This window comes from Simochromis diagramma, unplaced genomic scaffold, assembly GCF_900408965.1.
Source record: "Simochromis diagramma unplaced genomic scaffold, fSimDia1.1 OVJJ01000150.1, whole genome shotgun sequence".
Classification (NCBI taxonomy): domain Eukaryota; kingdom Metazoa; phylum Chordata; class Actinopteri; order Cichliformes; family Cichlidae; genus Simochromis; species Simochromis diagramma.
Genome location: NW_024387083.1, coordinates 1,507,913 through 1,523,561, shown reverse-complemented (window position 1 = coordinate 1,523,561; position 15,649 = coordinate 1,507,913). Strand labels below are relative to the sequence as shown.

At 42.0% G+C, this 15,649-nt stretch overlaps 1 protein-coding gene across 1 annotated transcript; it reads left to right on the top strand.

Moving 5' to 3' along the window:
• Nucleotides 1-4,310: 4,310 nt before the first annotated feature.
• Nucleotides 4,311-13,020, top strand: ldlra (low density lipoprotein receptor a). The gene is made up of 18 exons (XM_040045774.1): nucleotides 4,311-4,562; nucleotides 6,992-7,117; nucleotides 7,222-7,344; nucleotides 7,428-7,808; nucleotides 7,921-8,043; nucleotides 8,123-8,245; nucleotides 8,360-8,479; nucleotides 8,684-8,809; nucleotides 9,694-9,865; nucleotides 9,949-10,176; nucleotides 10,262-10,380; nucleotides 10,495-10,634; nucleotides 10,766-10,907; nucleotides 11,148-11,291; nucleotides 11,435-11,779; nucleotides 11,882-11,962; nucleotides 12,051-12,208; nucleotides 12,347-13,020. The coding sequence occupies exons 1-18, from the start codon at nucleotides 4,505-4,507 to the stop codon at nucleotides 12,401-12,403; spliced, it is 2,766 nt and encodes a 921-aa protein (XP_039901708.1). The 5' UTR covers nucleotides 4,311-4,504; the 3' UTR covers nucleotides 12,404-13,020.
• Nucleotides 13,021-15,649: the final 2,629 nt, after the last annotated feature.

Sequence of the window (15,649 nt, the reverse complement as noted above, 5' to 3'; positions counted from 1 at the left end):
TGAGCTCTCTTTCATTGTTCTCTGTTTAAGGGGATGGAGTATAATCTGCATGCCATATAGACAGGCTTGATGTTATCTGAAAAAACGCACAGCAGACTTGAGGTTCCCTTTTGTGGCTGTGGTGCTGCCAGCTGCCAAGAGGCACCCTTAACGTCTTTCATGAGACCCTCAGCCAGGTGTCAGGCAAAGGCTCCCGCTTTGATTGGCTGACACAGCTTCCAGTTCAGTTTCAGTTCTTCCTTCTGCTCCTCAAGATGCTTTAAGGAGTTGCAGGAATACTTTTGAATTTGCCTCCTTGCACGACAACGTGAACGTGTGCTCCACCGTCTCATTTTCACAGACCTGTGTCTCTTGGAGCCACGGTTAGGAACAGTTTTCATCTCGGGGTTTAGAAATTTCCGCCAGGACACAGTGAACAGTTGAAGCTTTTTCTCTCTGGGTTCAGACTCTGACATTCTTGAAGGAGTGAGTCTTCAATTAAAGACAGGCTCAAAATATCAGTGCCAACAACCTGTAAACTAAAGAAGGAAGACCATCGGAATACCGTTAATTCTAAAAAGATCAACAAGAAAGAAAGTTACAAAAAAAATACCAGAACCTAAAAAACAGATCTAACAACATACAATGTGTTTATTACCAGGACCCCACAGAAAAGTCTTTTCTTAGAAGAGTGCTGGCAGATCAACCTCATCAAGGAGAGGCCATGAAGCAGCTCCTCACAGGAAGAAAGAAATGGCAGGAAACATGGTTCTAGTAAAAATGTATCATTTGACTTACTTAATAATACCACAGTAACCTCTTAAATCTCTGTGTTCTCCTCACATCATGTCTGTTATGTGATGGAAAAAACAGGAGATTGAGGGAAACTACAGATAAGAGAGATTCAGGAGAAGGTGCAGACACAAGAGGGAGAAAACCCAACCACAGAAATACATTAAAACACATAGAGTATGTGCTCAGAGACACACAATATGTGTGGTACACTTGTACAGGACTCTGTCTACTGTCAGACCAGGGAGAAGAGGAAAAAGGAGACCATGGCTTCAAAAATGAGGAATATGATCTCACCCCAACAGACAAATCCTATTCCTCATGGATCCGCAAAATATAGAATTTAAATGAGATAACTATACAGCTTTGTATAATTTTGCATGAATAAAGTAATAAACATTTACAGTGCACCTGTGTCCAGGGCTGTTCACTCACTGCTGTATACAAATGTGAGGACATTTATGCAACGAGCCTTATTCACATGTATGTTTTACTATGTGAAAAATACACCAATACACCTGTTTTTCATACGAGGATTATTGTATACATTTCTTAATCTAATAAACAAATCAGTAAAAGTGAAAAAAGTAGGGAGCAGCAGACACAGACCACATTCATTCATTTATTAATTCATCTGTTAGTTAAGCATTACTAATCATATGATATTATTTCCTCTTACTGCGCCCAGGGGCATTTGTGCTTTTGCTGCGATGTTTTGATTTGGTTAGCATGTTGGGGCGATGTCCCAGCCATAGACTGCAAATGACAGAAGGATGTAGCCCTTGTAAACAGGTTTGTGCAGTCCTGTTTTGAAGCTTTAAGTTCAGCATTCTGTTTGCCTCCATGCTGGTTTTCTGAAATGCCACAAGTGTGGAGTTGATCTGACTGAGAAAACCGCCAGTTGACATGATGGTGACTTTCCACTCATAAGGTAAATTGTACTCAGCTTTGAGTGCTTCTAGCTGACACGAGTGGCACCGGGTGTGGTCTTCTGCTGCTGTGGCCCATCTGCTTCAAGGTTCAGCATGTTGTTCATTCAAAGATGCTCTTCTGCACATCTTGCTTGTAACGACTGTAATTACTTTTACCCGTCTGGATATTTTCCTCTGACTTTTGGCATTAACAAGGCTTTCTCTCCCAGCGAGCTGCTGCTCGCTGAATGTTTTGTCTTTTTCAGACCATCCTCTATAAACCCCATAGATGGTCATGTGGTCATCTCAGTAGTTTCTGAAATATTCATACCAGCCCATCTGGCACCAACAACTGTGTCACATTCAAATCCACCTAAATCCCCTGCCTTTCCCTTTCTGATGCTCATTTTGATGCAAAACATCTTGACCATGTCTGCATGCCTAAATGCATTGAGCTGCTGCCTTGTGATTGGCTAATTAGATATTTGCATTAAGAGCAGCTGGTCAGGTGTAAAAAAGTTGCTCCCGGCTGGCCGCTAGCAAGACTGAAGGTTTCACACACTTATGTACTCTCTTTCGTGGTTGCTATTTCCTTTTTGCAGTTCCCCTGTAAATATTGTCTGTTGAGATGTATTTGTTTCACTCACTTCCTGTACTACAGGATAGTTTAGCTTGTAGTTACAACAATCTTATTTTCAGGAGAAATGTATCTTCTGCCAAGAAAGTAGTTATTGTGCACTACTGATCCATGGAGCCACACCCAGCCATAACAACATTTAAAAAAAATTCCAGTAATGTGTCCTCGCTCTGGCAGCAGTTCCACTGGTGTAGCTGAACACACAAAACTGTGTCTGAAATAGTTAATACAGCTAAAAGCTGTGACTTCTCTGTTGTCCCACTGTGGTGTCAGAGCAAAGGTGAAGCCGAAAACTTGCTTCATCTGGAAGAACCAGATTTAAGTAAAAGTAAAAAAGGGGGGTTGGAGATGAAAACTTGGTTAGTTTTTAGGGAGAAACGACGATTGAGAAAAGGGCTGTGGAGACAAGAAGAACCAGAAATTGTTGACAGAAGGTCGGGAGGTTGGGATTATGCATAACGAAAGAAAAAGAAGGCAAATCTGTGCTGGCGAAAGGCCATGTGTGTTTTTGCTAGTAAAAAAAGAGAAAGAAAAAAAAAAAGCCAGTTAGCATAACTTACTGACATAGTTTCAGCGATAGGGTGTAACACAAGCAGAGGATGGGGGTAACTGCTGTTTGTAGCCGCTCATCCAAGGAAGTTAACAAAGGTCTGAAAACAATGCAATTAAATGCAGGGTTAAAGGTGTGCAGGCTCAGTCTGAAGGACTGGGCAGAAAATGTTTAGTACAGGACGCTTGTGCTTAATAAACTACGACACTACGTGGTTTTATGTTATTGTCATAAATTTTCCATTTTCCACCATTAGCGCATATCGTGTGTGTGAGAGGTCCTGAAAGGTCCTGTTCTTGTGACTCACAAACTGAGATTAATACCAGTTCGTTCCCACAGTGTCGCACACGGTTTCCCCCAGGCTTTAAATGGACACTGTTCATGCTACACATACTCTATATTACATGTCCACCAACAAACTTCATTGTCCACTTCCACACGTAGTGACTGTGACGCAGACTGTCTAGTTTTTCGTTTTCAGAATTCCTCTTGTGGATCTTTTAGCTGTGACTACACATGCTGGTGTTCTTTGTGTGTCTCTCTGACTTTTCTTTTTTTTTTTGTACAGATTTATTAGACAATATAAATGTTAAAATGATGAAAATACTTTTTTTTTCATTAGATTTATTGACACTCATTATTACCACTATTATAGAAACATCTGATATTTTGTGTAGCTGAAATTTTAAATTTTGGTTGTCAGATTTACATTTTTATAATGAAAAATGATTTGTGAGGGGGGGGGAGTCAACTTTGAGGAAAATATTTTAGAAATAAGATGAATATTTTAAGAAAAGATAAGGATTGATTTTGATTTTCAGGATTTGACAGCTGGAATTAAATGTGAATCCAACTTTCAGACAGTCACACACATAATTATCCATCCTGTCCTGGCATTAAACCAGTGGTTAGACAGCTGCTCTGAGTTATTTACCTTTTTCATTTGGCAGTAAAATTAACAATATCCTCCTGACAACAGGTGAAAAAAATAATTTTCCCATTGAACTGTTTGATTTCCTGCCTCTTTGGAGGCCACACTAATACATGAGAAATCAATGGCCAGGGTGTCCTCTGTTTAGTACATCAGGACTTAGTAGGCTATCTGAAACACATGTCCATTACAGAGGATATTAATGAATATGCTGGTTCTCCGGAGGATATGACTCTATTCTGTAATAAATAAATAAATAAATTTCTCTCTCACAGAGAGGAGCTTTAAACACTCCCCGCTGCCATCATGATTGCCAAATTTGCCTTCAAGAAAAGAAACCGGTGTGCGTAAACACTGAAAGGGTTAACTCATAGTAGAAACCCATCTGCACGGAGCTCCGCCTCACAATTGTTGAGGTTGTGCGCCTCAGAAATCACACCACTCCAGGCCCCGCCCCCCCCCACTCCCCCGGATCCCACCCACAGGCTCCTGGACCACATTGAAAGGGGCTCTGATGTTGTCATAAGCTATAGTCTGCGGAGCTCCATCATCAGGAACTTCCAGCAGGAGCATCTCTGTAACAAGCAGACCGCAACTACTGTTCCAAGTGCCCCAGCATTCCCACTATCCCCAGTGTTACTGACAGGCTGGAAACTCATCAGTGTAGGCTTTCAGTGGAGCATCTTCCAGAGCAGCTGCCAAGCATGAGATTGCTGTGTTGCGCCTCCCTGCTGTTTCTCATCAACCTCGTCTTTCAGACAAGTAAGTTCTGAGATTTGCATCCAAACTTTGTGAATTTATGCAGTCCGGACTACTTTTACAGAGTGTGTGCGTGTGCGCTGTGGTGCTCCAGCTTGATGCCGTTCAGTGAAGATATGTGGATCAAATCTTACCGCTTGCGCTTTCTTTAAATGTAAAGACTTGAGGAGGGTGGGGTGATGCTTGAAGGGGCTTCTGTTTTATCACTTAAAAATCAAAATTTTAAATCGTTCATATATCATCATTGTTCATGTTTTCCGTCATTAGTGTCTGTGCAGCCTTTAATTTTAAATATAATTGTTCTCCTTGACTTTTCTTGCCGGTGTGTTTTTGAATGAAGCTGCATTTTTTTTGTGCCTTCATTTACTGGCGCTCAGCTCGCAGCAGCTTCTGCAGCCAATCAGGTTTGAACAGTGTGTGTGTGCGCTGTGTGTGCGTGTGTGTGTGTGCGTGTGTGTGTGAGAGAGATTGTTTTAAAAAAAAAAAAGTGTCAGGTGGGGTTTCTGAAGAGCCGGTTTTGAAAGCCGCTGTCGTTCATAGTGATTCAGAAAGAGCGCCTTTTGCGCAAAACCCCAAACGTGCAAACACCCCGGGCTGTTCTGATTCAGATTTGGATGAATTACAGGTGCACATAAACTCCCTACAATATCCTCCCTGTTTGCAGGAGGGTGGAATGCCAGATACCGTGAAACTGACTGGATTCTCTCCAGATCATCCCAAACCACAGTCATCTTCAGGCTGAATTTCTCACAGCTTTGAAAGCGCACACAGTCACACCTGTTCCCAACATACTAGTTCGAGAAAGTAGTGTGACAGGAACATGTCGGAACTGGTTGTCGCCCTTCCGCATTTCCTCAACAGTCACAAAGAAGCCTTGTGCTTAAAAGTTTCAAATTTCGACAGACGACCTGCATTACCTGCATTTCTGTCTCTGTGATGCAGAGACGTTAGATCTTATTCATTTTTAAAGGTGTGTTAATATAAGTTTAAGTCTGAGCACTAAGGGGCATCTTATTTAACATCAGGGTCAGTGACTGACATACATCGGATGTCAGAGACTGGCAACCTCCCCCCTCCCAAAAAAAAAAACAAAAAACAGGCATATGGGCACATGTTGTTGATTTGCCCTCAATCAATAACCCAGTCATTCAGTCCACTTTGTCTTTCAAGGTCTGAACTTTAAGCCCATTAAGTAAATAACCAACGGGTCTGACCAGCATTTCACTGGATTCAGGGAATGAGAGCTGATGCAGAAATAGCAAAAGTCCACTGAGCAGCCTTAACATTCAGAGAGAAGAACAGTTTTATTACCTGCGAGGAAATCCTCAGAAGCCTGTCAGTATGAAATAAATCATTATCTTTATAGCGATGGCAGTATTGCCATTGCCATAAATATTGTGTCATAAAAATGAATAGCTAATCTCTCCCTGGTGTAGATGTTTGCAAATCTGGAGTCATAAAAATACTACAACAAGAATAAACTCAAAGAAAGCCGTCACCTTATTTGATGACCGCATAAACACCAGCTGTTTGACCTCTCCGAAGAGTCCATTATGATTTACTATGCATGAGATGTGTATGTAAGCATACATAATTTATGATTAGCTTTCATTGAGCTGCTCTTATGGGGGACACACATATGAAAATGTACATTTTGGAATCCGTAGTGAGACGCAGACTGTTGGTTTCTTATATAAATCTGGTTATTTCAAAGTTTCAGAGGCTAGAAGTAGGAAAGGCCTAAACTACCAGCTCTTGTGAATTTCTGTTAACATTCATAGGCACTCTGATTGGTTCTTCTAGCTCAGAAGCTTTAGTGCTTCCATTAAAGATGAGGTTTTGGAGGAAGAGTTTGTGCCTTCAGTTCTTTTTCTACCAGGAACCATAAATGCCTGAAGCTTCCAACTGCGATTATGAACTGACTACATCAGCATATCCCTGATAAAGGCACCCTGCCCTACTCACATACATGCTGTAACTAGATTAGCCATTTATCTTTTCTCTAAATAACACTGATGCACTAGTGAGCTGACACCAAATCTCTCGGGATTACCTGATATTTCTACTCCAACAACAGAAATACTTTTAGCCACGCTGTTGATGTGGCTCTGCGTTAGTCTGTCACTGGGTTCGTCCACCTGTATAACCTTCAACTGCTATTGGATTTTCTTTATATTTATTGTGTTTGAATGATATTACATTTTACACACCTATCCTCAGCATGAGGTCTAGCCTAAACTGTATTTGGTGTTGCTGCTAATTACCTAACATGCTAATTTTGCTAATGGTTGTGTGATGGATCGTGTGGTGTGGAGTGTAGAGTTTAGAGCTCCCAGTAAAAAATGGTGTGTGAGGTGTAGCAGCTTCATAAACAATTGCTAAAACAATTTTTTGAACTGTTTTTTTTTTTTTTTTATGTCCGTCTTTCACAGATGCACTGATAACATGTGGAACAAACCAGTTCCAGTGTGGGAATGGGAGATGTATCACACTGAGGTGGGTGTGCGACGGCTCTGATGACTGCGGAGATGGCACAGATGAACTTCCTGGTACCTGTGGTGAGTACTCCGTGACCTGATCTGTGAATGGACTTTCTTTGGTGCTTCCACAATCCCGCAATCCAAGACCTCAGTTAAGATTTTCTTTGTTGTGCCACTTCCAGCGGTCAAAACATGCAAACCAACAGAGTTCAGCTGTGCAGGGCGTCTTAACCAGTGCATCCCGAGCACGTGGCACTGCGATGGTAAAGCGGACTGTGAGAATGGAGCTGATGAGGTGAATTGTGGTAAGTCCAAGTTCAGAGCCCCATGCATTACCCAGCTTCCTACTTTCGCTAATGTTGCTTCCTTGTTCTGATCGACCTGTCAGCGGCCAAGCAGTGCACAGGGTCCGAGTTCCGCTGCAAGAGTGGCCAGTGCGTGTCATCCTCCTTTGTTTGTGATGACGACCTGGACTGCGAGGACGGCAGCGACGAGGAATCCTGCCCGCCCGTCACCTGCAGTTCCGCTTCCTTCCAGTGCAACAACACAGTTTGCCTTCCACACCTGTGGGCCTGCGACGGGGACCGCGACTGCACCGACGGCTCGGATGAGTGGCCCGAAACCTGCGGGACAAAGACTCCTGACCTCGTGAGCATTCATCACTGCTCCTCGATGGAGTGGCGTTGTGGCAGTGGAGAGTGCATCCATGTTAGCTGGAAGTGTGATGGACAGGCTGACTGCCTTGATCAATCAGATGAAGCTAACTGCTGTAATTATGAAATTTGTTTGTTTGTTTTTTTTTAAACTATCTCTTTGTCCCTTTTTATGAATCCATTAGCGCTGCTATTTCTTACAGTCTCTTGTCCTTTTCATCCCCCTAGCTCATGCCACCTGTTCTCCTGACGAGTTTGAATGCGGCGATGGTACTTGCATCCATGGGAGCCTGCAGTGCAACCATCAATATGACTGCAGGGACATGAGCGATGAGATTGGCTGTGTGAATGGTATGAGTCCCACCTTTTGGACAGCCGTGTGAATCTCTAATCTATTTTTGCTGAACTCGTCTTTTATGTCCATACACAGCGACCCACTGTGAGGGCCCAACCCTGTTTAAATGCCGCAGCGGAGAGTGCATTAGTATGGAGAAGGTGTGCGATAAGAAACGTGACTGCAGGGATTGGTCAGATGAGCCTCTTAGGGAATGTGGTGAGTACCCCTCATAAATAACTGTCTGATTATTTCTGCTTTTTTATGCTTTCAATAAGATTTACTATACTTTATGGATTCCAATGAAAAAGATCCTTCGTCTTCTTCCTTCAGACTCCAATGAGTGCCTGTACAACAACGGCGGGTGCTCTCATATTTGCAAAGACCTGAAGATCGGTTATGAGTGCTTATGTCCCCCTGGATACAGCCTAGTTGACACAAGGCGCTGTGAAGGTAGGCCACACTATTACAGTAAAAAATGTGAACTTCAACCAGATTAACAAACGGTGCCAATAATCTATTTACTTTTGACCCTTTTACTGGCTGCGCTTTTAGATAAAGAAGGATCTCGTAATTCCATGTGTACACAGTGACTCGACATGCTCGGACTCCTGGTTCATTGAATTTTAAAGACATTTCTCTTTTCATTCGACTCAGATATCGACGAGTGTGCCAACCCAGACACCTGCAGTCAAATCTGCATCAATCAGATGGGCAGCTACAAATGTGAGTGTGAGGAGGGTTACCAAGTTGACCAAGCAACTAAACACTGCAAGGCCATTGGTAAGTATTCGAGCTCTCTGTGTTCTGCCCATGCAGTTCTCTTGTGTTGTTGTGTAATCATTAAATGTTTAAACTTGATGACTAAACCGTTTCGCTGTTACACTTCGGGGGGTGGGGGTTAAGGATCATTAAAGTCCTTTTTAAGCATAAAATTAGATTTATTTATATAAAGATAATTATGCATTTGGTATTTGTTTTGTTGAATGTCCATAGATATAAATAAGATTGTGTTAGAATAGAAATAAAATTAGATTTTTGGCACTTTTTCTATAAGAAAACATAGTTTATATTTCACACAGTGTCACAAGTAGAAGGTGCAGACTGTATATAAAAGATGTAAAAAGATACCATGACATCACTAACTGGTCTGTGGATTAGCATGAAGCCTTTCATTTATGCTCATTAGCAGCCTTTTATTTTTTATTTTTTATTTTTTTTGAGCCAGAAGTAATCAAATTCAGTTTATCAGTTAAAGCTAGCAAGCTTATTAGCTCTCTTGCTCTCTTTCGCATGAATGCTGTTCAAGTGGCAAAATTGTATTAATTATATTCCTAGAACGCCACCACTTATCTTCCAAAGCTAGGATACATATTGTATTCGTATTAGTGCTGTCAGCATTAATCTCGTTAAAATGACGTTAACGCTATAACCGCATTAACGCGGCAATTCTCCGTTGGCACGGTTAGCTCGTTAGCGCTGTCCAGCCCCACGCACAGGGTGATCCGCGCTAACTCGCTAACAGAGATTTGCCGCGTTAATGTAGTTATGGCGTTAATGTCATTTTAACGAGATTAACGCTGACAGCACTAATTAGTATCATTTAATTTCACTTTTACTTAAATAGGAAACTGCAAAATAAAATATACCTCATTCTGTCCTTGTAGGAACAATAGCCTACCTTTTCTTCACTAACCATCATGAGGTCAGAAAGATGACTCTGGACAAAAGTGAATACACGAGAGTAATCCCTCGCCTAAAGAACGTCGTGGCGCTCGACATGAACATAGCCACCAAAGAGATCTACTGGTCAGACATATCCCAGAAGAAAATCTACAGGTGAGCAGGAATGAAACCGGAGCGAAAATATTCTTTTTGTTCATGATACTCTTATTTGACACTTGTTTTTACTTTCTACCCAGAACTCCAATGGACTCGGCTGAAGACTCCACTCAACACCACATCGTGATCGGTAATGACATCGATGCTCCTGAGGGAATTGCCTTGGACTGGGTCCATGGTAACCTCTATTGGACCGACAGCGTTCGTGGCACGGTCTCAGTTGTAACTGCTGATGGTAGCCGACGTAAAACCCTCTTCCACCAGGACTTATCGAAACCCCGCGCTATTGTGGTAGACCCCCAAAGCAAGTAAGCTAATAGCACTGGTAATAGCAGTGATGCCTATATTGTTTGTGTTACGCGTACGTAACAGAACTATTTTTTCACATTCCAGTTTTGTTTACTGGACCGACTGGGGGAATCCAGCTAAGATTGAGAAGGCAGGTCTTAATGGAGGAGACCGCACCGCACTGGTCACTGACAACATCGTGTGGCCTAATGGCATCACACTCGGTAAACTCAAGCACTCATGTCTCTTCAGTTTCAAGTTTTTGATTATTTATTCATGTAAACGTTAACACCAGTGTTCACTCTAGTCTAACTTTCCCCAACCCACTTCCTCCCCAGACTTGCTAAACCAGCGGCTATACTGGGTGGACTCTAAACTGCACACCCTCTCCAGTATCGATGTTCAGGGCGGTGGTCGACGCACCCTCATCATTGATGAACACAAACTCGCTCACCCACTGGGGCTTGCTGTATTTGAGGTACCAATTTACCAGCTGATAAACCCAGAGACCCATGACCAGTACATCACATAAACAACTCGCTGCACATGTAAACTGTGGTGTTTTATCATATCTCAAATATTCAATCTTAACTGTTTCTGTGTTTGCAGGAAAAAGTGTTCTGGACAGATGTGAGTAACAGCGCCATCCTCAGCGCCAACAGACTGACTGGTGAGGACATTGTGCCGCTGGCGGAGCACCTATCGTCACCAGAAGACATTATTCTGTTCCATAACCTCAAACAACCTGCTGGTAAGAGAGTTACAGTACTAAAAGACTTATTTTTTAGAGATAAGATGAAGTTAAGTCGGGGCTTGCTTTTTCTATATTGATATTAGAAATATTGTCAGCTAAACAGTGAGATTTGCATCTATTAGTTGGGTGCTTAGCCCAGCTCATTCACTTTTGTTTAGCATACAGACATGAGAGTGGAAGCTATCATCCAAAGCGTACATTCCAAAGATTCCACTGTTCTTTTTTTTCCCATTGCAGGAAGAGACTGGTGTCAGGTGTTCAATGGTGGTTGTGAATTCCTGTGCCTGGCAGCTCCTCAAATAGGAAGACATCCCCCCAAATATACCTGTGTCTGTCCAGATAACATGACGCTAGCCAGGGATATGAGGACATGTGTACCAGGTATGCTAGCAATAGTAATACGAATCACGATAAAATAGTTGCTACAATGTTATATGTGCATAATATATAATAATATAAGTACAATATTTAAGTCGATCAAGCAGCCTTTACCTGACTCCCTGCCTCCTGTTTCTTTTTACCAGCTGTGCCAACACCTGAAGCTACTGGGCTGCCTCAAGTTCCAGCCACAAGTCCTCCTTATCTGCTACCAGTATCACCCAGCACCACACCGAGAACAATACTCAGGACTACACCCAGGACCACACCGAGGACCATACTCAGGACTACACCCAGGACCATAGTGAAGCCTAAGTTTCACACAACTACTACAGTGCCGGTCTTAACTCCCAGCACTGTCGCCAGACCAGTGCTACGGCTTACCAGTCCTCCATTCAGGTCCACCACACCCCAACAAAGGATGCCTTTACCCCAGCCAGGAAATCCTAAAGTCTCCCAGACCACCACTCAAGCTCCAGTCACCTCTCCAAGTGAGTTGCCAAAGTGCCAAGAGAGTTGTTTTGCAGATTTCAGATAACAGGTTCAGCTCTATGTATCACTAACTTAAAATATTGTGCTTACCTTTGCATTAGCTATCCGACCTGAATTTGCTGAAGTGCTAACCGAGACTGTGTCTACCACCCCAATAGCACTTTACGTTATACTACCTCTTGGTAAGCTCTTTAAGCTTTTGCTCATTCACTGAAAACCCAGTACTGACATCATGTGTAACTAGCCTCGGCATCTGTTTCCATCAAATAGCGATCATCGCTCTGGTGGCTGTTGGTGGCGTTCTGCTCTGGAGGAACTACAGGCTGAAGAACACCAACACAATTCACTTTGACAACCCCGTTTATCAAAAAACCACTGAGGAGCAGGTGCACATTTGGAGGAGCCTTGATGGTTACTCATACCCAAAAGTAAGTCTAAAAGGTGGTGATTCTACAATATTAATATTAATCTAAATGTAAAAAAAAATGCTGTTAAACCTTGTTTTGTTGCAGTATCCATTTTGCATCTTTATTTCTAACTTTATTTTTTCTTTGCATTCCTCACAGAGACAAGTTGTGAGTTTGCATGAAGAGGCAGACAATCCGGTCTTTGCAGAGAACTGAAAAATGATGAGCAGAGTGGAAGGAGGTGCCTTAATGATAAGCTACCTTCTTCATCGTTTAGCATTGTTACCTCACGCAGCACAAAGATATGGTGATCAAAGCCTGTATGTGACAACCTTAAACCACTATATCCTCAAAGATACATAGACGTTCTACTGTGAAAATACCAGTTAATTTTTTTTTCTTATCAAGGCGTACATTTTTTCTTCATTACTCACCAAAACATACCAGATCATCAGATTGAGAAGTCCTTGATGTTGATCATTTTTAGTTGTTATTATAACTGCTTTGCTGGCAGTGTAACTGTGTCATCTTTCAAGCCACTTGCCTGCTTTTGATAATATTACATCTTGCACTACTTATCATTTAAAACAACAGTTTCAGGAAATGGTCTATTTTCTGTAACCAAATGTTAAGCTTTCGCCTCCTGAGTTGCTAACTTTGTTTAGCATAATGATTGGAATCAGGCGAAAGCAGCTAGCCTAGCTTTGTCAAACAGGAAAATCATCTCTAGAGCTTTTTTCTTAAGTTCGTATAAAAACAAAACTGAAAAGTGACGTGTCAGCACCTTACAGGTGTTATGTAGTAAAATTAGCAAGGTGATTGCTACTTCTGTGCAAAACCAGGGAATGGTTTGCTATCTTATGCTAAGCTAATCTAAACTGCAGATAGTAACAGATTATAGTTTTTCTTTAGAGTTGAGTATGCAGCAGGCGAATGTAAATGCTAAACATGCCTCATTCACCCATTCATACAGGGAGTGCAGAATTATTAGGCAAGTTGTATTTTTGAGGAATAATTTTATTATTGAACAACAACCATGTTCTCAATGAACCCAAAAAAACTCATTAATATCAAAGCTGAATGTTTTTGGAAGTAGTTTTTAGTTTGTTTTTAGTTTTAGCTATTTTAGGGGGATATCTGTGTGTGCAGGTGACTATTACTGTGCATAATTATTAGGCAACTTAACAAAAAACAAATATATACCCATTTCAATTATTTATTTTTACCAGTGACACCAATATAACATCTCCACATTCACAAATATACATTTCTGCCATTCAAAAACAAAACAAAAACAAATCAGCGACCAATATAGCCACGTTTCTTTGCAAGGACACTCAAAAGCCTGCCATCCATGGATTCTGTCAGTGTTTTGATCTGTTCACCATCAACATTGCGTGCAGCAGCAACCACAGCCTCCCAGACACTGTTCAGAGAGGTGTACTGTTTTCCCTCCTTGTAAATCTCACATTTGATGATGGACCACAGGTTCTCAGTGGGGTTCAGATCAGGTGAACAAGGAGGCCATGTCATTAGTTTTTCTTCTTTTATACCCTTTCTTGCCAGCCACGCTGTGGAGTACTTGGACGCGTGTGATGGAGCATTGTCCTGCATGAAAATCATGTTTTTCTTGAAGGATGCAGACTTCTTCCTGTACCACTGCTTGAAGAAGGTGTCTTCCAGAAACTGGCAGTAGGACTGGGAGTTGAGCTTGACTCCATCCTCAACCCGAAAAGGCCCCACAAGCTCATCTTTGATGATACCAGCCCAAACCAGTACTCCACCTCCACCTTGCTGGCGTCTGAGTCGGACTGGAGCTCTCTGCCCTTTACCAATCCAGCCACGGGCCCATCCATCTGGCCCATCAAGACTCACTCTCATTTCATCAGTCCATAAAACCTTAGAAAAACCAGTCTTGAGATATTTCTTGGCCCAGTCTTGACGTTTCAGCTTGTGTGTCTTGTTCAGTGGTGGTCTTCTTTCAGCCTTTCTTACCTTGGCCATGTCTCTGAGTATTGCACACCTTGTGCTTTTGGGCACTCCAGTGATGTTGCAGCTCTGAAATATGGCCAAACTGGTGGCAAGTGGCATCTTGGCAGCTGCACGCTTGACTTTTCTCAGTTCATGGGCAGTTATTTTGCGCCTTGGTTTTTCCACACGCTTCTTGCGACCCTGTTGACTATTTTGAATGAAACGCTTGATTGTTCGATGATCACGCTTCAGAAGCTTTGCAATTTTGAGACTGCTGCATCCCTCTGCAAGATATCTCACTATTTTTGACTTTTCTGTGCCTGTCAAGTCCTTCTTTTGACCCATTTTGCCAAAGGAAAGGACGTTGCCTAATAATTATGCACACCTGATATAGGGTGTTGATGTCATTAGACCACACCCCTTCTCATTACAGAGATGCACATCACCTAATATGCTTAATTGGTAGTAGGCTTTCGAGCCTATACAGCTTGGAGTAAGACAACATGCATGAAGAGGATGATGTGGACAAAATACTCATTTGCCTAATAATTCTGCACTCCCTGTATGAGCACTGCTTCTATGCAGAAGCGCTATCTAACATTCATACATGCATCAGAGAGCAACTTGGTCTTGCTCAAGGATATTTAGGATGCAAGCGGAGCAGCCAATAATGGAACTACCAACTTTACAATTTCTAGATGACCTGCTCTACCTCTTGACACATGTAATATTATGGGGGCAACACTGGGAGTTACATGCACCATTGTGACCCTAGTGTGACCTCAGTATGTCAGACTGATAAGTCATCATACGTCATACAATCTGCCTTAGTGTTGTGCAGAAATATAGTCCAAAACAACCTAATGGTACCGCTTCCATTTACCTAGAAAAGAATCTCAGGACACTACGAGTTTGTGCCTCAGTGTGCCTTTTCAGCTGTCCAATGTCTGCGCTAGAGAGGCATCTTTAATTTTTTTTTTTTTGCATGTAGATCCCTCATGGGGTGTAGTACATTCCTGAAAGGCTGAAAAGCATTGATTCAGACACATGTGACCAAAAGCGGAGTGTATAGTGCTCTGTACCAAGTCACATGTGTATTTAAGTGCTCCCTCAGGACCGGCTGCCTTATACCAGCATCGCTGACAAAAGAATGCCACGTGTCCAGACAGATTTCCTTTGTGGTTTATTATCATATATTTGTATTGTTGAGTTTCTTTTTTTTTTTCTACAGATTTTGTTCACATGTTTATGTTGGTGCTACTGAGTGGATTTGTATATATGCATATTTACAGCATGTGAGATGGTGTTAGGCAGTGTTACAGTGCTTAACAACTTTAAAAGAGCACGATTGAATGGAAGGTTTTAATGCCACAGCTGCTCTAAATTATCAGTATTTGTAATTGGAAAAATCCTTTTTGCATATAAAAACATAAATTCAATGTGTTATTTGCCTGATAAATAACAATATTAATGTTTAGATTGACAGATTTC

Coding starts and splice junctions, on each gene's coding strand:
- ldlra (XM_040045774.1), top strand. CDS start 4,505: ATGAGATTGCTGTGTTGCGCCTCCCTGCTGTTTCTCATCAACCTCGTC. Junction 8,246..8,359: donor TGAGCCTCTTAGGGAATGTG/GTGAGTACCCCT, acceptor TTCTTCCTTCAG/ACTCCAATGAGTGCCTGTAC. Junction 12,209..12,346: donor ATGGTTACTCATACCCAAAA/GTAAGTCTAAAA, acceptor CATTCCTCACAG/AGACAAGTTGTGAGTTTGCA.